Source organism: Sus scrofa, chromosome 8 (assembly GCF_054392235.1).
Source record: "Sus scrofa isolate SSC_HxYL_T2T_F1_AM1 chromosome 8, Sscrofa_HxYL_maternal_Yorkshire_Landrace_v2.0, whole genome shotgun sequence".
Taxonomy (NCBI): domain Eukaryota; kingdom Metazoa; phylum Chordata; class Mammalia; order Artiodactyla; family Suidae; genus Sus; species Sus scrofa.
The window spans coordinates 47,674,610-47,699,071 of NC_139390.1; the positions used below are offsets into that span (position 1 = coordinate 47,674,610).

General features: G+C 41.9%; 1 protein-coding gene and 1 long non-coding RNA gene across 5 annotated transcripts in view; one reads left to right on the forward strand and one right to left on the reverse strand.

Moving 5' to 3' along the window:
• The window catches only part of GASK1B (golgi associated kinase 1B), a 61,821-nt gene extending 52,674 nt beyond the window's left edge, over nt 1-9,147 (reverse strand). The window contains exons 1-2 of one of the 4 annotated variants that reach the window (XM_005666658.4): nt 8,981-9,147; nt 6,782-7,764 (exon numbers count right to left, since the gene is read on the reverse strand). In XM_005666658.4, coding sequence (XP_005666715.1) covers nt 6,782-7,532 — 751 coding nt within the window. In that variant the 5' untranslated portion in view covers nt 7,533-7,764; nt 8,981-9,147. Of the gene's footprint in view, nt 1-6,622; nt 7,765-8,466; nt 8,506-8,980 lie in introns of those variants that run through there. The other 3 variants (XM_003482392.5, XM_084972170.1, XM_005666656.4) reach the window with 3 other exon arrangements.
• LOC100516145 (uncharacterized) lies at nt 8,841-23,163 on the forward strand. The gene is made up of 3 exons (XR_014812520.1): nt 8,841-9,061; nt 21,918-22,159; nt 22,522-23,163. It is a non-coding gene; the product is annotated as an uncharacterized LOC100516145 (long non-coding RNA).
• Nucleotides 23,164-24,462: the final 1,299 nt, after the last annotated feature.

Sequence of the window (24,462 nt, forward strand, 5' to 3'; positions counted from 1 at the left end):
AAGCTTGGCCAAGCTGCTAAATGGAAGATCACAGGGGTGCTGGGCTCTTCTGCTCTTGACTTTCACATGGACATAGTCTGCTTTGTCTTGTCTGAGATAAGTAGTTCAAAATATTTTGTTAAAAATTATCTAAATGTATCAGCACCACATAATATTTGGTAACCTTCGTCATGACTGATGATTTTCCCAAGGACAGTTTGGCAGAAAATGTACTAATAGGTTTGGTCATATTTATATACAAATGATTATTTATGATAAAACAAGAAAATCTGGTAAAAATTGGATTGTATCTTAAAAACAACAAAATAATGCCATTTGCAGTAACATGGATGCAACTAAAGATTCTCATACTAAGTGAAGTAAGTCAGAAAGAGAAAGACATGATGGAAGATAATATAAGAACGGGAATATATATGTGTGTGTACCTATATATATATATATAGATATAGATATATATAGATGTGTGTGTGTGTGTGTGTATACACATTGCCATAGGTACCACAGTATAAATCGACTATAACTTTTTAAAAATTTTTTTAAATTAAAAAGACAACCTGTGTCGCAGTATTCAGTGCAGTGTCACACCTCCCTTGAGTAAAAATATGTTAAAATTGTTGATTTGAAGAAAAAGGCGAATAGAAATGTGCATAATGAAAAACTGGAAATGATGTTACAATGTAAACATTGTTGTTACTCTACCATAACCACATCAAGTTATATTTGGGAGGTAATGTGCTTTAAGAGAAGCAACAGGAGGAGACTTTAGTATCAGGCAGAATTGGGTACAAATTCCAGCTCCACTGCTCACTACCTATGTGTCCTTAGATGAATTTCACACCATCACCAAGCCTCAGGATTCCCATGCTTAAAGTATCAATATTATCTGCTGTGTGAAATTGTTAAGTGACACAAATAGGCAAAGTCACCAAATGCAGTATAGACCCACAAGAGTTTTTGCAGATTTACAGTAGAAAAATATTTCCTTATTGCAAATGTGGACTTTATAAAAAGGTCCTCGATGCTAGATTTCAATTCACTTTTGCGTTTCCCACAAAGACACATATAGGATGAGACTCTGGTCCACTGATCATGGCTGGATTTTGTAGCACAGCACACTGGCCCTCGCTTCCTAATTACAACCTTGCCCTTCCCTGAGTATACCCTTCTCATTTTCTGGAATGTCTTTAGAGTGACACCGTTAGAAAATGGTCTGATCTATAGTATAGGACCGATAAGCCTGCTAATTTCATATATCTATATATTCTTGCTTTCAAGGGGAGTCATCTAGAATTCATTAAGTTATACAACTCCTGTACCAGGAGTTCCTATTGTGGCTCAGCAGGTTAAGAACCCAACAGTAACTGTGAGGATGTGGGTTCAACCCCTGGCCTCGCTCAGTGGGTTAAGGATCTGGTGTTACTGCAAGATGCAGTGCAGTTTACAGATGTGGCTCAGATTCGGTGTTCCCATGGCTGTGGCATATGTTGCAGCTGCAGCTCTGATTCGACCCCTAGCCTGGGAACTTCCCTGTGCTGCAGGTGTGGCCATAAAAAGAAAAAAAAAAAAAAAAAGAACCAAGAACTTGTCCCTGAGCTAGGGGCTAGTGGCTCTGGGCTGATAGGATCAACTATGCCAGTTTTACAAATAAATACCTAAAGATGAGCTTTATACCTGCGGCCTTTTGCTTTTGGACTAAATAAACAGAAAGCTTCATCTGAGAGCCTGAGGCTGGCAGAGCATATCATAGCACCTGATGCTCTTTTATACCTCCCTCCCTTTGCATTTATGTATCCTTTTAACATCCAGGTAATTTGTATGACTTTGAGCAAAGATCCTTAATTCCACTGGGTCTCTACTTCTACATCCACAAACTGTCTCTCCTAGAGCATCCACCACATAAAAAGTTTAAGAAGATTTAATGAGATAATATGTGCATAGTACTTAAACAGTGCCTGGTGTGTGGTAACATTCACTATTACTCTTGCTGTGGTTAAGCTTGTTGTCTCCCTGAGATGTAAAATGTGCCAACAGCCTGGATCTGTTCAGCAGTGTGCCGGTCGTTGGGGTTGCGTTATGTTAGGAAACAAGACACATAAATAGGCTGTGGTGATGAAGAAAGAACGTATACCTTAAAGACCCTAAAACAACTGGTGAGGAAAGAAGAAAGAGGAAAGACTTGGAAGTTATAAGACAAGGGCTGGAATTCTTTTTGGACAATTAACTCATAGCGTGAACTTCTTACCTTTATTTCACCTCAAAATTGAAGTTAAAAAAAAGTGTACTGCATAGGTTTCTTTGAAAGATGAACTGAGATAAATATCTATATTCAACACGCAATTCAGACTGGCTATGTTCTTGGTACCCAGCATGAATTTATTTTCACAAATATTCATCCAAAATCAGAGAACACATGCAACACTCAGGGCAGATTAATAATAGGATCTGCTGGCTACCCACCCTCCCAGATACTGAAACTCAACTCCTAGACCAAGCCAGATCATCAGAGAAATACATACCTGAATCGCATCCATTGTTCCTCTTCCAAAAAATTCATTATCACATTACAGTGTGAGGTAAGAGACCACAGGGATGGTCCTCACAATAATAAGCTTCATAAACCTCATTATTTGCATTATACAGAGGCTGCCAAGGACATTTTTCACTACCTTTTCAATGAGCTATTTATAAGATCCTCCAGGAGAAATCTCAGCCTGGATTTAAGACTAAAAATGGTAGCATTTGTCCTGAGTTTTGAAACCTGGAAGCAAATGTATATTTACTACTTAGAGTCAGTGGAAAGGCCCTAAATGCATTCTTTCATTCATTCAAAAATATTTATTGAGCACCTACTATGTGCCAAACTCCCTACTGGGGTCTGGAAATGCAGTGATGAGCACGACAAGAAATTTATCTGGCTTCACAGACCTAGAGCCTAGCAAGAAGGAACTAGTATTTAGACAAGCAATTAAAATTACAAAGCAATGATAGAGAATGAGCCAGAAACAGATTGCTGGGTAACTAGATAAGATCTATCACCCACCCCATTAGGTAGACAGGGAGGCTCAAGCAAAACTAAGCTTGGACCAGAGAAGACTAGAAGGACCCTAAATGGAAGATATGCTTGTCTGTGGAAATCAGGGCAAGGAAGACACAAGTCAGAAAAAGACTAGAGATGGGTACCCCAAGGCTATGCATCCCCTGTCATGACCAGAACTGATCTATTATGCACTTGCCATGAGCACAATGTCTACAATGGTAGAATTACATTGGGTAGAGTGCTCCTCACTATATCTAAATCACATCCTAGGCTCCAAAGGAAGCTGGCCTGATTTGATGACTCTCAATAACTACATTCCAGGAGAAAGTACCAAAGAAAGAATGAAAAAAGCACTGGGATTACCTGAGATACAATCTCAGGTATTTAACTCACCACGTTGACAGTCCAGTTAATACAACCTTGTCAGTTTCTTTCCATCACTACATACTTAAATAAGGGAACACTGGTCTATATTGAGATTATAAATGCCTTCTTCAAATTAAATGCAACTGCTTCTGTTATTCCCAAAGATGCTAGATATGCAGAGAACAGAATTAAATACCTAAGAGATATCCTGGCACCAAAAAGTTTAAGTAAGTGAGCAGGAGTGCTGGATTTTCATCCTAGTCCTGTCACATAAAGAAATGATATGGATCGGGGAAAACGCGAATTCAAAAGGATCCAGGCACCCTAACAGTCATAGCAGCACAATTCACATTAGTCAATACTGGAAGCAACCTAAGTGTATATTGACAGAGGAATGGATAAAGAAGATGTATAGACAATATAGACAATAGAATATTACTCATCCATTAAAAGAGTAAAACAATGCCATGTGCAGCAACATGGATGGACCTAGAGATTATCATACTAAATGAAATAAGTCAGACAGAGAAAGACAAATGTCATACAACATTGCTTATTATGTGGAGTTTGAAAGAAAAATGACACAAATGAACTTATTTATAAAACAGAAACAGACTCACAGACATAGAAAACAAACTTATGTTTACCAAAGGGGAAAGGAGGAAGGAGGGAAATTAGGAGTATAGGATTAATATATACACACTACTATATATAAAACAGATAAACAACAAGGACCTACTGTGTAAAACAGAGAACTATATTTGATATCTTTTTTTTTTTTTTTTTTTTTTGTCTTTTGTCTTTTTTTTGTTGTTGTTGTTGTTGCTATTTCTTGGGCCGCTCCCGCGGCATATGGAGGTTCCCAGGCTAGGGGTTGAATCGGAGCTGTAGCCACCGGCCTACGCCAGAGCCACAGCAACTCGGGATCCGAGCCACGTCTGCAACCTACACCACAGCTCACGGCAACGCCGGATCGTTAACCCACTGAGCAAGGCCAGGGACCGAACCCGCAACCTCATGGTTCCTAGTCGGATTCGTTAACCACTGTGCCACGACGGGAACTCCTGATATCTTATAATTATAATGGAAAAGAATATATATGAGAATCACTCTGCTGTACCCCAGAAACTAACATGCCATTGTAAATCAACTATACTTCAATTTTAAAAAGAAATGATAGATGAGACTTAGAGGCTATATAAGTAACTCAGTGAACTTGGTACCTCATGTGCTTAGTGTAGTAACAAAAGTGGCCAATATTTATTGAAGGTTTACTATGTGTCAAACACCAGATCCATGTTTTTTCCATGTGTTAACTAACAAAAACCTCATGAGGTAAGTATTATTACAGCTGAGGGCACAGAGGGACAGAGAGATACTATGACATTTGCAGGTCACATGGTTGGTAAATTCAAATCTAGGCAGCCCAGCTCCAGAGCCCAGACTCCTAACCACTACTTCACTCTCCCAACTTCTATTCAGGAGCATCCCAGGGAAGCTCAAAGGACAGATCAGAGCACCATGCCTCAGGGGGTATTCAAACATGCATCATCTCTTCTCAGGGGCCTTTGTGACATGAAAATGAACAATGAGCAAGAGAGCATTCCAGGAGACCCTCTGCCCTGCTTGGCCCAGGACTGCCATGCAGGGTACCTGCAGTCTCAAGGTCCATCCATATCTTCCTTCTCTCCTGGGGGCTCCCATCTGGATAGGAAATGATATTGTCACCTAACCCCATGGCTAAGAACTGAAGTTTGCTAGGCCTTGGCTCAAAACCCAGCTTAGCCACTAACATGAGCTGTGGGCATGGAGGGCAATTACTTTGCCTAAATAAGCCTCATTTTTCTCATCTATTTCACAAATAATAATAAAACCTATCTCTATCATGTGGCAAGAAATGTAAGTCAAGGCATACATGGACTATGGGAATCGACTAGCATAGTGTTCAGCAAATAGTGAGCACCCACTGAAAATGAGTTTTTACCAACATTTGTTTGAATGTTTGAAAGGCTTTCTCACATCAGCATCACCATGGTGGACGACTTTGTGAATCTGAGACATCAAAATACACCTATGATCCTACAGCTCTTACCCATGGATAAGTAAGGAATGGCAATGCTTTCTAAGTAAATCACTAGTACTTCCAAAAGCACCCATTCTAAGACTAAATTATCCTCCAGAAGCCATTGAAAGTACAGTTTGGTTCTTGGCCACCCCCAAGGTTTTAATCCAGTCCAGTCCAAAGGCCATGGAAAATGAGCGGAAGTGCTAAATTTTACAGTGACAGGAAGCAAGGAAATATCCTTGCAGCTTATAATCTCTTTGGGGTCCTTTTTAGCTTCTTGGATCAGCCTGGATCCAGAGTGGCAAGTTCTGGGCTCACTATGCTTTGCAGCACAAGCCAAGGACCCACCCTACTTTGTACTCAAACCCTTGAATAGCCTCAGGATTCAGAGAGTATGCTTTCTGTGGCATGAACATGGTTACAGACCAGCCCCTGCACCTGCAGCTGAAGAGGCTGTCTCCCTTTCCTAGCACCTGCCAGCATGTTGGTCACCAGATAGCATCTTCAACCCAGGCTTGATAAACCATTGTCAGGGACTTGGAGAACCCACACAACTAGTTAGCATATATACAGAACAAATCACCTCTTTGGGCCTCATTTCTTTCTAAAAGAAAGGGGTTAAATCTATCATGAAAAATCAAGGGGTTGAATCTAACAGAGTCTGGCTCTGGGCCTCTTAAATAGATTCCATCTGCTAAAGCAAGATAACTCATTTCCCCCTTACTTTTAAACACTTCCAATGAACTTACTTCCAATTCTACTTACTTCCATAGTAACCTATCTAATAATACGCCTGACTGTCAGCAAGTTCTTTGCCTCCACCCCAGCTTCCTCTCCTCCACTCGAAAATTGCCATTGGCTTTAATTAGATTTAATAAGCCTCTTGGAAGTGCGGTGAGGGAAAGGAAGAGCAGAGATTATGCACTGGGGGGCTTACTCTTGCATGGCAAGTACGGCATCTCCCTGGAACTCTCTTGTCTTCCCAAAGCTGGGAAAATCAAAAATGCCAAGCGTATGGTAAGACACGCCACTACGGCTGTCCAAATGTGAAACGTGGGTGGAGAGAATTATTTTGAAAAAGAGACTGAGGGAAAAGAGAAAAACCAAGCTGAGTCCCCAACAGCTGCAAATTATGAAGCCTGGGAAACTGTTACCTTGGATGAACTCTGATTTCCTGCTTACAGAAGGCAGGGTCCTATTGAGCCCCAGGATCCTGTCCAGGTGAAAAGCGAACACCTCGCTCATGTCCAGAGGTTGCTTAAGCAGCCCACAGGGGCTGGGGCCGCAGGCGGGCACCGAGGGCCGGGCAATACCTTCCAGCACCAGCAGGCGTGCTCCGCTCCTGGACCAGGCCGGCTGGAGGTCAGCCACCGCGCTGTCCGCAAGCTGGCGCATCCTGCCAATGTCTTCTCTGCTCAACCACGACGGGGCGCTTTCGCTGTAGATCCTGATGTTGCTCTCCCCCGCCTGGGGCAGCTGCAAATCTGCGCCCCCACCTCGCCCTCTCTGACCCTGGATCCACCTCCAAGGCCGCTCCCTAACCTTGGCCAGGTTTCCTGCCCTGACGTGTCCAGGCGCTTCAGCATCAGCTGCCCTTGCAGCTGCCTGAGGCTGAAAGGATGCTCCGACCAAAGCCTCTGGCCCCGAGGCCAGAGAAGCCATCATATACTTCTTCCTGCGCTTGGGTTTTACGGTGCCACGGATGTTGGCGGGCTTACTGCGCTTGGAGCGCAGGGTGATGTACACCACATTGGGCTGCAGCGTGGTCCCATTGCCTTGGGACTCAGGAGGGCCCAGCGTTCCATCCAAGGGGATCTCAGGGAAAGGACCCTTGGCAACGTCTCTGCTCCGGTGCGGCCCCTTGCCAGCCAGCCCTCCGTGCTGGACAGAGTTGCGCCCCACCTGGCTCACCAGGAAGCCCAGGTAGATGGCGCAGGCCATGCCCAGAAGGAGATTCCTCCGAGTCCTGGGGCGCCGGCTGCTCCAGAGTTTCCTCACTCGCTGGACGCACAGGGAACAGAGGAACCAGTTTATGAGTTGCCCTGGCTTGCCTGGACAGTTCATTTCTCCGCCGAGTCCACATGCTGAACAGAGTTTAAAGTCTGCAGTTGGCTTCTGCTGACATGATGCATGGTTTTCTGAATGCAGCTGTCGCCTCAGCTCAGGTGTCTAAGTGGTCTCCAGTGGGTCGGGGTGGAAGTTAAGGGTTGGTGATGGAACTGGAACGTTTCTGTCAGAAGCGGCAACAAACCTTTAAACTCCCTTCAGCCTCCCCAAGGAGAACTGTGGCATGTTCCTAGGAATGAATGGAAACAGAGTTAACTGAGTCACAGTCTTAAATGAGTCCAGTTCCTCCACAAGAGAAAAGAAAAACCAGAACTCTTTCTTTTCATCACTGCTGCCAGTAAATCATCTTTTAAATGAAATTTTTTTTAAAAAAGAAACAAAATAGTTATATAGATGTGTTATTCATTTTCAATTAGTGAAAACAAACCACCAAAATCCAAGACTCTTTTATATTGCGTAGCTGGAATCATTTAACTTGACCCTGAGGGAAAGTATTAAAATTTGATAAAACCAGGCTTTTCTTTTTTTTAAATTCAGAAATAATTTAAGACAAGTAGCAAATTGTTTTAAAAACCTATAGTAACTCCTATTTATTTTTAAAAACCCTGCAGTTGGGCAGAAGTACCACATAGTAACATTCAGATACAGAAACATATTCTCTTAATCTGATGGTACAATTTTTTTCTTCATAATCTGGTTCATTTTACACCAAGGGTTGCTTTAATATAAAGCTATGCATGCCCCTGAATCTTGGATGCAATTATATTTAGGCAGTCACACACCCACACACATAAATGGAAAACACCCATCAAACTGCTTTTTATTCCTTTTCTTTCCACCAAGATCAGCTGAAAGAAAACAAAAAGCTCTCTAGCTTTATTTTTTTCACATTATTAAAAAAGAAGAGGAATTGGTAGGCAATCTTACTTACACAACTGGCCCCGTGCTTGGCTCCAGGAAGAATGTAATCCCTGACTCTAATGCAAAGAACTTTTAAAGGCTGAGGCATGTAAGTAGAACATATTTCATGGTCAAGAGCGTTCCACATTTCAAGTATTTCAGCTCAGCTTTTAAAAGCTCCCTTGAAAACTACCAATTGCAAAGCAAAACAGTTACTTGTTAACTGGCTGCTGACAACCCACTTTTAAGACCTGGAAAGTTTTTTTTTTAATATTTAAAAAAAATTAACTTTAATTTTAAATTCTGAAAAAAACAAATGCCGGACAGAAGCAGTTTTCATTCAGATATTTTCCACTTATTTTTAACCCTAGGGAGCCCTCTAGTGTTCTGTTTGGAAACAGACTGGGAAATATCCCATCTCTTGGCGTGAGAAAGGATTGAGAGTGCTTAGCAGCAGTGGAATAAACATCTCCTGACAGGAATGCCATCACCTTCTGTCCAGCCCAGAAGCCAGGATTAGAGCACCAGGTTTTCCAGGGACTCACCTTTCCATCCTGGCCGTTGTACAGAGTAACTGTGAGGTCCCACCACTCCTGAGAAGAGAAGGCCTAGAAGTTCATTAAAAGGTAAGAAAGAGTTCATGCAAACGAGGGGAAAAAATAGAACAGGGAGATAAATGTACTCATGATAGGGGGAGAGATATTTCTAGTGTGCCAGTTGTGGGGTGCAACCGTTCACAAAAAGAAGTTGTGGGCTCTCTCTGATTGGAGGTTTTTAAAAAACAGGTTAGTGATTGGTTTAGGTAGTTTGCATGTCCTGGCACAAAGGCAGGGGTTGATGACCTCCGGGTCTCATTTAGACTTATCCTTTCTGGCTTCTACAGCAAAGAGAATCTAGAAGGCAGGCAGGGGGCAGGGAACATCCCCGCCTCCCACCCCCAGAAAAGAAAGTTGTGGTATGGGGGGTGGGGGTTAAGAACTTAGGGTATGGTGTGTGATCCTAAAAAGACTACATGTTACAGTGCAGAAAAAAGCTCATAAAAGCATTGGAACATATAGAAAAGGAAAGAATAAACTTCCGAGTGATAAAATACCAAAAACGATAAAAGAACTATTGTTTGAGCATACTTAAACTCAAACCTTTCTTCCTTTTGAAAAGTTCTGCCACATGGAGGAAGGAAACAGAACAACCCCAATCTTGGCAGTGACCTAGAAGTACCTGTAGATTCTGGTTGAATTTCGTAAGAATTTAAGCACCAAGTGCATTTCCTTTGTGCTCTCTTTTTATTATTACTATTGAAGTCTAGTTGATTTATAATGTGTTAGTTTCAAGTGTACAGCAGTGTGGTTCCATTATATATATATACACATATATATACATATATACATATGCTTTACCATACTCTTAAAGCACCCTTCCATAAGCACAGAATTATTTTCTAGATAGTTAAATATTAACTTCTTGAAAAGAAACTCTAACAAGATTAGTTTGTAAAACTCTCTTATTTGCATATACTCAGAAAACTAACTGACCTGACTCTTTAAAAACTGAGTCTTTGGAATCTGAAAAAGCATGGATGTGTGTACATGTATAAATGAATCCCTTTGATGTGCAGCAGAAATTGTCACAACATTGTAAATCAACTATGTTTTGATAAAACTTTAAACAATGAAAAATAAATAAACAAATAAATAAATAAAAGTAAATTTTTAGCAGAGGACAGGTTATACTGAGTAGAATCTTTCACTAGCTGTTTTCAAAACAGTTTTGTTTTGTGGGATTTGGGGGGTGGGGTTGCTTTTTTATTTTAGTGGAGAAATGCTTAGGAAATACCTAAGAGTTGTCTTGAGTTCATAAATCTAGTTGACTGACCCTCCTCCCCAATTTTTGGCCCTGACACTTTGTTGAACTTTTTGGCCCCTTTTTCCTACCCAGGCACCTTGGCACCATTGCACCGAGGGGATGCGATCAGGTAAATTTAAGAAACAGCTCATGGAATGATTGGTGTAGCTAACATACTGATGTTACAAATACACTGGGTAAAAACAGTGCCAGCAGGTAGAAACAGAAAACAATTTTAACCACTGTCCCCTTTGCCTATTCAAACCTGTTCTGTTCACTAGTGGTGCTTTCAACTCCTTTAGACAAAAACTTAGGCGTGACTTTTCCAGTCACACAGATTTTTTTAAAAAAAATTTCTCCAGGAGTTCCCTTTGTGGTGCAGTGGAAACAAATCCAACTAGTATCCATGAGGATGCAGGTTTGATCCCTGGCCTCGCTCAGCGGGTCAGGGATCCGGCATTGCTGTGAACTATGGTATAGGTTGCAGACACAGCTCAAATCCCACATTTCTGTGGCTGTGACATAGGCTGACAGCTGCAGCTCCGATTCAACCCTTAACTTGAGAACTTCTATATGCTGTGGTGTGGCCCTAAAAAGAAAAAAAAAGAAAAAAAAAAGAAAGTTTCATTGCCACAATATCCTATTTGCATATACCATATGAGGATACATAGAATACTCAAACATTTTTTATTGCTATGAATATTATTAGCTTAGAGACTGATATAATAAGCAGTCACATACCTAAAGTATTTTCTCTCCATTAAAAAAAAAATCCAAGTTCCCATTATGGCTTAGTGGGCTAGGAACCCTACCGGTATCCATGAGGATGTGGGTTTGATCCCTGGCCTTGCTCAGTGAGTTAAGGATCTGGTGTTGCTGTGTCTGTGATGTAGGCCTCAGCTGTAGCTCCTCCTATGTGACCCCTAGCCTGGGAACTTCCCTATGCTGAAGGTGTGGCCATAAAAAGAAAAAAAAAATCTATGAGGAAAATAAAGTGGAAAAATAGACAATAAGACAATGGTGTGACTGGATTAAATAACCTTTTTTTTTTTTTTTTTTGCATTTTTATGGAGGTGATGATGAAGAAGTAGCAATGTGGGGCTAGTGGTGATGTTCCTTTTCTTCCTCGTTCTCCTTTTTTTTTTTTTTTTTTTGCCATGAAGCATGTGGAAGTTCCCAGGCCAGAGATCAAGAGATCAAACCTGCATCACAGTAGTGACAACATTGCTGTGAGCTGTGGTGTAGGTCGAAGACGCGGCTCAGATCCCGTGTTGCTGTGGCTTTGGCGTAGGCCAGCGGCTACAGCTCCAATTGGACCCCTAGCCTGGGAACCTCCATATGTTGCGGGAGCGGCCCTAGAAAAGGCAAAAAAATAGACAAAAAGAAAAAAGAAAAACTAAATCAGAAAGTTAATGAACAATGATGTCACTGAAAATGTAAGAACAAGACAGATGTGCGTGTGCCATGCAGCTCCCCAGAGATTCTCATTTAATCGATGTGAGGTGGAGCCCAGCCATCCATGGTTTGAAAAATGTTCAATGCATAGGGTTATAACTCACTCTTCTAAAAGTTACATGGCTAGCTTCAGAGGCAGATTAACACCTTCTTACAGTTAAGTGTTAAGTCTTTGGTTTTACTGGCAGTGAAATAATCTGTAAATCCTTCAAGGCTTCCAACGTTAAGATACAAATGAAGGGAAGGCACTTTCTCCTTCAACTTGGAAGAACTCCAGGACCAGCTCAGACAGGGAAGAGGCTGCCACACTTCCTACCACACAGCATTTTTCTTTTCCCCACTTCTGCCAGGTGTACTGTTTGCTGCTGCTACTGGCTCAAGATCCCCCACCAGAGGAATGTGTACTAACTGCAGTCTCTGAAAAGCAAAGTGTTATGCTGGTCTTTGCGGTGGTTGACCCAAACTTGTTAGTTATATAGATCATAGACCAACAGATGGATCCTCTGTCCCTGGTCTGTGCTTACCAGACCCATCCGCTGGGTCCCTCACCCTTGCCTACCACTCTCCTGACCTCTAGGACCCAAGCTTTTCTAGAACTATAATCCTGGCTCTCGCCTGTGATCTTGGATGTGACCCTCTTCCTGCTTGTCATGTGGGATTTACTAATACATTTGCTATGCATTCCACCATGAGGGATGGAAGGCACCAAGCTGGTGTGGCTTGTGGCTGAATAATTCTTAGCCTGATCATCTTTGAAATTCTGCTACAGAGTGGTGTTCAATTGGTACAAAGAAGTTGGTCATTCTTTAAGTAGTGCTCTATATTATATCATCTGTCTTTAAAATCTTAAAAAGAAGTTACAGGAGTTCCCACCGTGGTGCAGTGTGTTAAGATCCAGGATTGTCTCTACAGTGGCACAGGTTCAATCTCTAGCCCAGTGCAGTGCATTAAGGATCTGAAGCTGCCACAGCTATGGCCCTAAGTCGCAGCTGCATTTCAGATTTAATCCCAGGCCTGGGAACTTCTGGATGCAGTGGAAGAATATTACAGTTTTTGTGTTTTATTTTATAGAAACATGTACGCTTTTCTCTGACACTCGATTACCCATCACTAAGGACATCTTTCCTGTGGGCCAGTGCCTCCACATGTAGTTTCAGTAGATGAGTTTGAAAAGAAAAGCGTGTGTCTCCTCAGAGCTAGCCTTACAGATCAGATCCGTGAAGTGATGCTGGGAACCATAGCTCCCTGTGGTGACTAAGCACCCAGTAGGCCTACTTCCAGGGGAGGAACTGCCTGGTCTTTGATTGAATTGGGCCCTCCCCACTCGATCTATGGTTATACCTGGAGAAGAGTAATCTGAGCCTCCCTGCCTCTTCCCAGGGTAGCCATAGCCTCATCTCTCTAGGAAGGTTTGTTCCATTTATTTAAAGTTGTGTTTGTATTATCACGGTTCTGCCACATGACCAGAAACTTAACAATGTTTGCATGGCCAAAGCATAGCACAGGAAAGAGATAGGACATATGACAGCAAGTTTGACATCTATTTGAAATAAGAGATGTTCATATGGTTGTCATTTCACTTCTGGATAATTTGATGATCTGTGCATGTCATAAAAATCAGCATCTGCTTGATAATTCTCAAACCCAAGAACACACAGAGTCATCATGGAATAAGAAAGTAGGTAAGTCAGAGGCAACCCAAGTTCCTTCTAAAAGCCCCCAAACAGTCTAGACAACAAAGCTTCTCTGCTTCAGCCATGGATGCTGAAGCCCTCAATTCTCTGCTTCCCCATTGCCTCTCCAGGCCACACACATGGAAGCCAGGACAGACACACCAGCCCTGGGTCATTCTTGGCTCAGGACAAAACAGCCCAAGCAGCAGTGGTTTTTGGCCTGTGTGGAGGAGTGAAGATTGGATAAAGCATGCTCAATCTTGGGCTCCTTGTAGGAAACTGATACAGGCACAAAATCTCTTCTCTCCTCCCCTAAGAAAAGTTGAAAGAAATAAGCTGCAGGTAGAGTACACTGAAAGGAAAGAAAGCCCCCTGGTTCTCCTAGATTAAATCTGGCATATCAGAAATGGAGCTATAAGTAAACACCTTAAAAGGGCTGGAAAAGAAAGAGAGAAACTGGGGTCCTTTTTTGCATTTGTAGCTGGGCATTTTGAGACTCAGTTGTGTCCTCTGCTATGGTTCAGACAGGTATGGCCTATCTGATAAGTCGCTGGGCTGTGGAAAGCACACACGTGTTTTATGAATTGACGAAGAAACTGTATTAGGAAAGACAGAAAGTGTCATGTATCCAGCCCATCCACCCTGTGGAGTCAAGTCCCAGGAAAGAAGGACAGGCAAACCCTGGTGGAGGGGCTTTCATGTATTATTCTGCGATGTGAAGGCATCAGCAGTTCAGGGTGGTTTCCAGACAAGGAAATGTGGTGCAGAGTCAGGGTGATCTCTGAGAGACAGCAGTGAGTGATGGCTTGAAGCAAGGAATTGAACCTGGGTAGCCTGGATGAAAACTAGGAATCCTAGCCCCTAGAGCAGTTAGAGGCTAGAAGCAGAATTGCCCTGATTCTTACCCCCTGTTGAAAGCAAGAATGTTTCAAGGAGGTAAGTTTATTATTAGAAACACAGTACAACATGTGGGAGAGCACACAGAGAAGTAGTCTATTTATCTAAGGCAGAAGCAAAGCAGTGGTCCACACCCAAAAGAGAAGAGAACTTGTGGGTGTCCCCCTGAATGAGAAGCACACCTGAGAGGTAATTTAAATCACCTATATAGGACAGTTCTTCCAGGTCTTTGTTTTCCTTTGGCCAATTATATTGTTTTATCTTTCACACCTCACCAGACCCTGAGCCCTCCCCAGTCTGAATGTTCATTATTTTGGCCAAGATAATTTCCAAAGCAAGGCACCACGGGAACATTATTCCAGACTTATTATGGCCTGGCCCCCCTCCCTTTCTGATCCAAGGGGTCTTTTTGAACATGTGTAGTTGGGGGTCTCCCTCACCCGGAGGATGAGAAGTATGTGGCCTCTTGGTCTTTTGCCCAAAGAGGGCTAGCCCCTCTTTTGATCCTGTCATTACCATTGTTTAACAGTTCACAGAAGACAAGTACCAATTATTTGCTTTGTGCCTGCTGTTATTTCTGTCTTGGAGTAGAGATAGGTGGTTGGTTCTAAATGTCTATCCAGGAGCCCACCTCTCTCCTGCCCCAGGAAGTGTAAACAAGAGGCTGGTTGTAAATGCCTATCATGGAGCTCGTCTATCTCCTGCCTCAAGGGAGCATCCCCCCCCCCACTTCCAGGTGTTGGCAGTTTGGGGAGCTCTGGGGGGAGCACCCCTGGAATGGACCCCACAGAAGCATTAGCAGCAGCAGGAGGCTGGGCAGTATGTGACCCTTAAGTAGCTGCACAGGCAGAAAAGAGCCAGGAGGCTGGTGTGCTATGATCAGACTTAACTAGGCTATAAACACAGGAGTGACAAGCCCAAGCATTACTTTTGAGACAAATGAATGATTTTTGAAAGCTGCTGGAGATCTTGTTTTATGCAGAAGAGGGTGAGCATCAGTGCAGCTTGAGCCAGTCCCACTAAAGAGTGTCCCAGTCCCACTAAAGAGTACCCATAGTTGCTGAGACCTGGGGAAATGTAAGTTGCACTATTTAACATTCATTAAAGACCCACTAAATACCAGCCCCTAAAGCTAGGTTCTGTGGGGAGTATGCAGTGACTAAGACACTGCCTAGCTCAGGAATGTCTCAATAAATATTGAATGAGTCAATGAAAATATTCCCATGATAAGACACAATCCCTAGACCAGTGGTTCTCAAATTCTGGCCCTTGGACCAGCAGCATCAGCTTTACCATGGAATTTATTATAAATGCAATCCTTGGAGTTCCCATTGTAGTTCAGCAGGTTAAGACCTGACATAGTATCCGTGAGGATGTGGGTTTGATCCCTGACCCTGCTCAGTGGGTTAAGGATCTGGTGTTGCCACAATCTGTGGCATAGGCCTGTAGCTATGGCTTTAACTTGACCCCTAGCTAGGGAACTTTCATATGCCATGGGTGTAGCTGTAAAAAGAAAAAAAAAAATCATCCTTAAACCTCCCCCCAGACCTCCTGAATTAGAAATTCTAGAGGAGAGGCTCTGCAAACTGTGCGGCAACAAGCCCACCAGGTCATCTGACACATGATGATGTTTGAGAACCTTTGCCCTGGCTGAGGCACACCCTAAAGAAGGGGCTAGTTCAGGAAGAAGAGATGGAAATGCCAAAAGAGGAAGGAGAGAATAAAGTAAAAAATCGTGCAAAGACTCAAAATCATCAGGTCATTCTATATCTTTTCTCCCTTTATGAGTGTTGTTTCCTCCTGGTCATTTCATCCATTGGATTAGAATAGACAGAATAGGTTAATATCATATACTCTGTCCTCAACCACCCTCACCTACCGATTCCCATGGATTCTACCTCCTGTCTCAAAGCAAGGTCATAGTGTATAAATGCTGGGAAAAGAAGAAAGTTGAGAGAAATTCCAATTCACCATCCATGAAATGAAAACCAGGAGCCCTCATGGCTGGGTATGGAGGGACTGTCTAAGAAAAACTGTGGAAAGAAATCCAATCCTTTGTGGGCCAGCAGCCGTTCTATGCCCACAAAGTCCCCTTATATGGTAAAATCACACTGGTTTCCAAAAGGCAGTCATCTGGTTCCCATGGCTGCCTAAGGTGTATGGTAGCCAACAATTATAAGCTGAAAAACCTTGGTGAGAAGCCCGGAATGGATTCTGAAATTAAAAAGATGAACAGATATAGAGCACTGTCGCACAGAGAAGAAAATCAAATATTTTTATAAGGACGAACATGTTGTTTCTCTAAATATAACACACCCCAATTATTTTCCCACAGGAAATAACCCATGCTTTGTTTAAGAATACACATTATTTTGCTGTTCTTTAGGGAATAAAGCCAACCTTGATTGAGGTCATCCAGCTTAAAGCAGCACTCTTTGCTTTACCTTCGCACTAGTTACTTAGGATATAGAAATAACCAGACAATAGAGCTGATGACAATAAATCTACATTTGAATTCAACCAACCTGAAGAACACATAAACAAAATATTCTTACCTCAACTAGAGGCTTTTGGCAAGTGCTGTGGACTGAAGATTTGTGTCACCTCAAAATTCATGGATTGAAACTCTAATGCCAAGGTGATAGTGTTTGGAGAGGAGGCCCTCAAGAAGTCATGAGGTCATGCAGGTGCAGCCTTCATGGTGGGATTAGCACCCTTGTAAGAAGAGATAAAGGAGTTTGCCTTCTGCCCCTCTGCTCTGTGACCTATGGGGTCACAGCAAGAAGACAGGGACTGCAAACCAAGGTGAGGGATTCTTAATCAAAGCCTGGCCGTGCTGGTGCTCTGATCTGGGACTTAGCACACAGAACTATGAGAAAGAGATTTTTGTTGTTGTTTTTCTTTTTATGGCCACACCCTCAGCATATGGAAGTTCCCAGGCTAGGGGTCAAATCAGAGCTGCAACTGCGCAACATGGCAACACTGAATCCAAGCTGCATCTGTGACCTACACTGCAGTTTGCGGCAATATCAGATCCTTAATTCAATGAGGGAGGCCGGGGACTGAACCTTCATCCTCATGGATGTTATGTTGAGTCCTTAACCTGCTGATCCACACAGGAACTGCCATTTTTGTTGTTTTAACCACCCAGTCTACAGTAATTTATTATAGTACCCTGGGCTAAGTTACCAAGAAATTTCATTTTGCTCTATGTTCTCATCTGAAAAACTGGGATTATCACATCTAGGGAAAGAGTTGTTCTGAGTATTAAATATATATTGTATGTTTGTAGAGCCCTTAGCACAGTACTTGATGTACAGTAAGAAGTCATGGCTCACTCACTTGCTTTCTTTTTCTTGCAAGGATGATGCTGATAACTAAGCATTCTCTAAAGATACTTAGAAAAAAACCAGTAGATAAAACATTGATTGGCCCTCAATTTCAGGTTCAAGAAATAGTCATCAGTCTTACTGAGTTACTAATACAGGAAACTACCGAGAATTTGTTTCACTCTCTCCTTCTATACTTAACAAAAGACTTAAAAGATAATAAGGAATACATTCTACTTGCTACTTTGGACTCAAATCTTTGGTCATTTTTGCCTCTGATATTTAAAATTAGCCTATGGTTACCAAAGGGGAAGGAAGAGGGATAAATTAAGAGTTTGGAATTGACATATACATGCTACTACATGTAAGATAGGTAAACAGGGACCTACTGTAGAGCACAGGAAACTATAGTTAATATTTTTAATAATATATAAAGAAAAAGAATGTGAAAAAAATAGATGTGTATGTATGTATAATTGAATCGCTCTGCTGTAAGCCGGAAACTAACACAACGTTGTAAATCAACTATACGTCAATAAAAATTTTTTAGAATAAAGTTAAGAGCAATAAAACCTGATTGTAAAAGAGTGAGGTAGTTCCCATCATGGCTCAGTAGTAACGAAACCAACTAGTATCCATAAGGATGCGGGGTCAATCCCTGGCCTCACTCAATAGGTTAAGGACCTGGCATTGTGGTAAGCTGTGGTGTAGGTCGCAGACAGGGTTCAGATCCCATGTTGCTGTGGCTGTGGTGTAAGCCAGCAGCTGCAGCTCCAATTCAACCCCTAGCCTGGGTAATTTTATATGTTGTGGGTATGGCCCTAAAAAGCAAAAAAAAGAATCCAACTGCGTCAGCTCGGGCTGCTCCAGAGGCATGAGTTCAATACCCAACTAGGTGCAGAGGTTAAAGATCCAGCATTGCTGCAGCTGTGGCATAGGTCACAGCTGCAGCTAGGAATTAATCCCTGGCCAGGGAACTTCCATATGCCATAGCTGTGGCCAGAAAGAAAAAGAAATATTTATTTATTATGGCCAAAAAGGCCAGAAAGAGGTTCAGAGCTGATCACTTCCCTTTACTCATAGCTCAGGGGAGAGGCCACCCAGTTGTTGGATAGTTTTAGATAGCCCATTTTCCAGGCAGTTTATCCCCTTGTAATAGAGAAACTTGTAATGGGTCATCAGAACCTAAGGTTTCGGTTACCATATCTTTAAAATACTATGTTATTCTTTTTGTTTTTTCATTTAAAATATCTGGAGCATGAATGGATTAGCAATGAGATTCTGCTGTGTAGCACTAGGATCTATATCTAGTCTCTTACAATGGAGCATGATAATGTGAAAAAAAAGAACGTATATGTTTATGTGTGACTGGGTCACCATGCTGTACAGTAGAAAAGATAATAATGTATTGGGGAAATAAAAAAAAAATTTAATTAAAAATTTAAAAATTAAAAAAATAAAATAAAATAAAATATCTGGAGCAGGGCTCCCATTGTGGCTCAGTCAGTTAAGGACCCAACATAGTCTCTGTGAGGATGCAGGTTCACTGGCCTTATTCAGTGGGTTAAGGATCAGCATTGCTACAAGCTGTGATGTAGGTCACATATGTGGCTTGGATCCCATATTGCTGTAGCTGTGGTGTAGGCTGGCAACTGCAGGTCCAATTCAACCCTTAGCCTGGGATCTTCCTTATGCCTCAGGAGCTGCCTAAAGAGAGAAAAAATAAATAAAATAAAATAAAATAAAATAAAATAAAATAATAAAATATCTGGAGCAACTACCATGTGGCAAGCACTGTCCATTCATTTTGGAAGCAGCAATGGAGAAAACGGTCAATGGTCTTCCCAGCAACGGGTATTTGGGATTCACTTTTCAGGCCAGACTTTCTTCTAAAGCTTTCAGCTCTGTCTGTTCTCCACCCTCTTCCCCAACTACTGCCTCAGGACCTGCCCAAACCTAACAGATTTCAGATCCTATCCTATCAGTTCTCAGTACAGTTAAGCAAATCCTGCCTAAACACAGCTTCAAATATGACAGTTCTTTTTTTTTATTACTCAATGAATTTATTACATTCATAGTTGTACAGTGATCATCACAATCCAGTTTTATAGTATTTCTCTAATCAGGTCAACTTTGTCATCTGCCAAGTGACCAGACTAGACTGTTTTGATTAGTTTTATAGATTATGCATTTTAGTTTGATGCATAATTCAACTCCTAATTTGTCATAAATTTCAAAGCAAGCTAAAGCTTATTTTCACATATTCATTTATTGAACCTTGGGAAAAAAAGACAATATCCTTCTCTTTTTTTCTTTCTTTTTTTTTTAATGGATGTTCCCAGGCTAGGGGTCGAATTGGAACTACAGCTGCTGGCCTACACCACAGCCACAGCAACATGGGATCTGAGCCAAGACTGCAACCTATACCACAGCTCACCACAACACCAGATCCTTAACCCACTGAGCAGGGCCAGGGATGGAACCCGAGTCTTCATGGATACTACTCAGGTTCATTACCACTGAGCCACAACCAGAACTCTGACAATGTCTTTTTCTTTAGGGAAAAAAAAATCCTTTAAAATTGGTTGAATTTTAGCTAACAAGTGACTGTCTTTCCTTCAAAAAAAAAAAATATATATATATATGTGTATATATATATTCCTTTTACAGCCACACCTGCGACATATTGAAGTTCCCAGGCTAGGAGTCAGGTTTACAACCCACTGAGCCACAACGGAAACTCCCTAAATAAAGTTTAAAAGATGAGTACGGAATTTTGGCAGCTAAAGCTTTTAAATGTGTGAGAAACTTGGTGAATCTAAGTTCATCATTGAACATTTTTATTACTTTTCTAAGTTGTCTGCAGGGAACCAACACAAGATTAAAATGGATAATTCTGACTTCAACATTATGTCAGGCTAGATACTCTCAAAGGCCTTCCTTCTTTAAATCCAGACCCAGGATAAATAAGGGAAAACATGCCATCTGCTGTTTGTGATTTCTCTAAAAAGAAACAGTTTCCAAATATAAATTTTCTACAAGTGGATATCAGTAGATATGAGGTAAATATAAGAAATCACCAACAATAAAAAGAAAAGGAGTAAAGAAACTTTAAGTTAGAATCCAAATATAAATTTTGTTTATAGAAAAAATAGTGTTTAAGAATCCCCTCTGTGGCACAGTAGGTCAAGAATCTGACCACAGCGGCTCAGGAGCTTCAGTGGTGGGAGTTCAATCCCCGGCCTGGCATCAAGTGTGTTAAAAGATCCAACATTGCTGCAGCTGCAGCATAGGTCACAGCTGCAGCTCAGATTCAGTCTCTGGCCCAGGAACTTTCACATGTCCCAGGTGAGGCCATAAAATTAAAAAAAAAATTTTTTTTAAATAGTGTTTAAAGGACAACAAAGTCAGCATATACTAGGAAGAGATTATAAACACTTGATGACCTGTTTACAAGAAAACTTAAAGTAACAGAAATGGTAAAAAGAAATTGTAGAAATTAAAATTCAATGGATATAATTTTGATAGTGTACACTGAATGAAATCTTCTACCAAAAGTAACTTTCAAAGTTGGCAAATCATATAAGCAATCCTTTGAAGGCCTTGGAGAGCCAACACATTGGGTATGGAGCAGTTGGAATTTTTAAGAAAGGGAAACACACAAGGGGCATCCCACAATCACTTTGGAAGTCTCCTGCCAGGATCTTTATTTTTGGAATGACCATATATATAGTTTCTTTTACATTTCCCAAATTTATTCCTTTATTAAAGAATATATGTGTGTATATATGTATATATATATATATTTATATTTATGTATGTATATATATATATTATTTTTATTATAGTTGTTTACAATGCTGCGCCAATTTCTGCTATACAGCATAGTGACCCAGTTTTACACACACACACACACACACACACACACACACACACATACACACACATATATATATATACACACATTCCCTTTCTTCCATCATGGTCTATTGCAAGAAACTAGATATATTTCCCTGTGCTGTACAGTGGGACCTCATTGCTTATCCATTCTAAATGTCATAGTTTGCATCTACCAACCCCAAATTCTCCATCCCTCCAATTCCCTCCCTGCCCCCACCATGGACAGCTTCTGAATTGTGGCCAGAGTGATAGAAGCCAGGAAGAAGGCAGTGGTTCACAGGTGAGACAGACGTGGACTCAGTGATGCCAGATGAGCTGGCATTTAAGGAGAGAGGAAACTCAGAGGGGGCCGCCAAATCTGCATCCTCATTTCTTTCAAACTGCAGGTTAGCTTTGGGCCGTGAGTGTACAGAGCAAGTCTGAAGAAGGACAGGAAGCAGCGCTGATCCAATCCTTGGGATCAAAGATGAGGGCTCCATGCTCTCCCCAACCCTGGGGCTGTCATCCAGAAATCAGGAAAAGCAGAAAGAGTGCTGCCAGGCCCCCACTCTGCCCAGAGCCCAGAATACCGGCAGGCTCCGGAGAAAAACCTCCATCCAGGATCTTGGCTGATGTGCAACCTGGGCAGGTACATTCACCCCCACCCCCATGAAGGGCAGTGTAAGTGAAGGGCACCTGAGCCCAAACTCTTTGGGTTTGATACCCCTTTGGTCACAGAGCTTGTGTTAGGAGAGGCCGTGTCTCCAAAACTTCTGGAGAACTAGACAGCCAGGAGCTACACTGGTCAGAAACGCTGAATCCAGGGCCTCACAGGAGAGGACACTTTTTTCTCTTTCCTCCAAGCTGGAGTTGGTTGTCTGCCCCTCTTTCCCCCAATTTATTCTTCCTCTGTACATCTCCCCATCCCTCTGCTTATTTCCTATATTTTACTTATTCCATGGAATTGTCATTTGTCATTCACTGGATGATTTTTTTGTTTGTTTTCAGCAGAAAACCTAAAAAGCCAGTTCAAGCATCCACCCAAAGAAAATGTCTCCTGTTAACACTGGAACACCATAGGTAGAACAGGGCTCGGTGTATCTGGGCCATTTCTCTGACATTCCCTTGGCTGTGCACCGGTCAGTGGCTGACGCTCCTCCTCATCACAAGTGGGAGGCTTCCTAAAGCGACTGATTTCACGTGACTTCTCCTTCGCCTCTCGATGGTAAAAAGGGACAAGCACCTCACAGCCACCAAACAAATTTCCTGAGCTTCATGCAAAAGCCTATCACCATGGATAAAAGGATGTCATATGGGTTTACCCCTTGGTTACACACTAATTGCTGAAACAATAACTGTAGTAAATGACTTTGAATTGTCCTTGGAGCTGCACATAATATCAGTCCTTAATATCCTGGCTGCTACACAGTGGGAAATCTTTAGAATGATGTTGGGTAGACAAACCAAACATCCATTATAATCATGGTAGATTTTTTCCTATTGTCCGTATTAAACCGTGGAGCCTGTAACACAGAGACAGTCCTGACCTACCTCTCCCTTTTCAGGTCCCCAACACATGGCTCTCATATAATCAAGATTTGACAATTGCCTGATGAAAGAGCAAATAAAATAATAGTTGATTCTCTTCAAAAATATATTTGTCACCAACTACTCCTGCAATTCTTAAAGCCCATTGTAGTTGTAATAATATTTGCATAGTATCTTATTTTTCAATCCCACCCTGCATAGCTGTAATTTTTACCTATTGCTTTCTGGGTCTTTCACTTGATTTCAACTGGTTATTTTTAGAACTGCTATTAACACAGACTTCAATGGCTGTTCTGTTTTCCCCTTGAGCAATGAAGCAGTTGCCATGGAAACAGAATCCCATACCTCTCTCCAAAGCTTCCTATCAATGCAGCTTGATGAGAGGGACTACCATACCACTGCCTTCCTCTGTGTTTTAAGTCTGCAGATCTATTACCTCGGAAAGATACAAGTCATCACTGGGGTGATGAAGAAGGGGTTTGACAGCTTGTCCAAGAAGACATACCAGGGCTCTTATCTGAAAATAATCCCCTAATCAGAGTTAGAGAAAGGTTTTAAGACTTGACAAAAAAAAAAAAAAAATTCCGAGTCACAAGGTAGATTTTATTTAAAGATGGATCATTTTAATTTCTTCGCACAAGTCACAGACTCATAACCTTGCACAGAGAACTATGTATAGTGATTCTGTGGCTGAAGTACCTTTTCCCTCTCATCCCCTCAACTCCACCTACGTGAAAAACAAGATGGAAATCTAACCTAAGTGGGCAGATGAGGGAGGGAAGAACAAGATCCCAAACTTCTCTGGGGGCAGGGGCAGTATCAGCCCAGGGCGATTCTCCTGAGAAAGCTGTAGTTCTAAGCTTGAGTTACCCTACTCTGAGCAGTAAGAGGGAGAGAATCCGCTGGCTATGGGAATTCTATGGGGAATCAACAGCACCATCAACGTAATGTGAAGATAAAGGATTCTTCACCAGGTCCCTCAACTCTCAGCTGGAACAAATGTTCAGAGCCTAAAACCAAGTTTTGACCTTGTCAGCACTCCAGAATCTTTTATACAGTAGCTGCGTGGGCTGTGATGGAATTTTCTCTCTTGTGGTGAGATGTTTGCACAGAACATCCCTGTGGGTATATCTCTGAGGATAACCTAGATTAACCTAAGGATGTGGTCTGGAAGAAACCAGGATGGTGGGGGGATGCAGGTGACAAGGGGGCAGCAGGGCAGAGATTACAAGGCTGTAGCCCCCCTGCACCACCATCTACCTAACCCACAGGGACCAGAGCAAAGAAAGTAGCCAGTAGACAAGTCACAGCCAAGTCATTATAATCTGATACAGGCAGAAAACAACAAGCTCATGAATGAGACACAAAGCCAAGAAGGTACTTGTACAGACTTGAACAGAATCA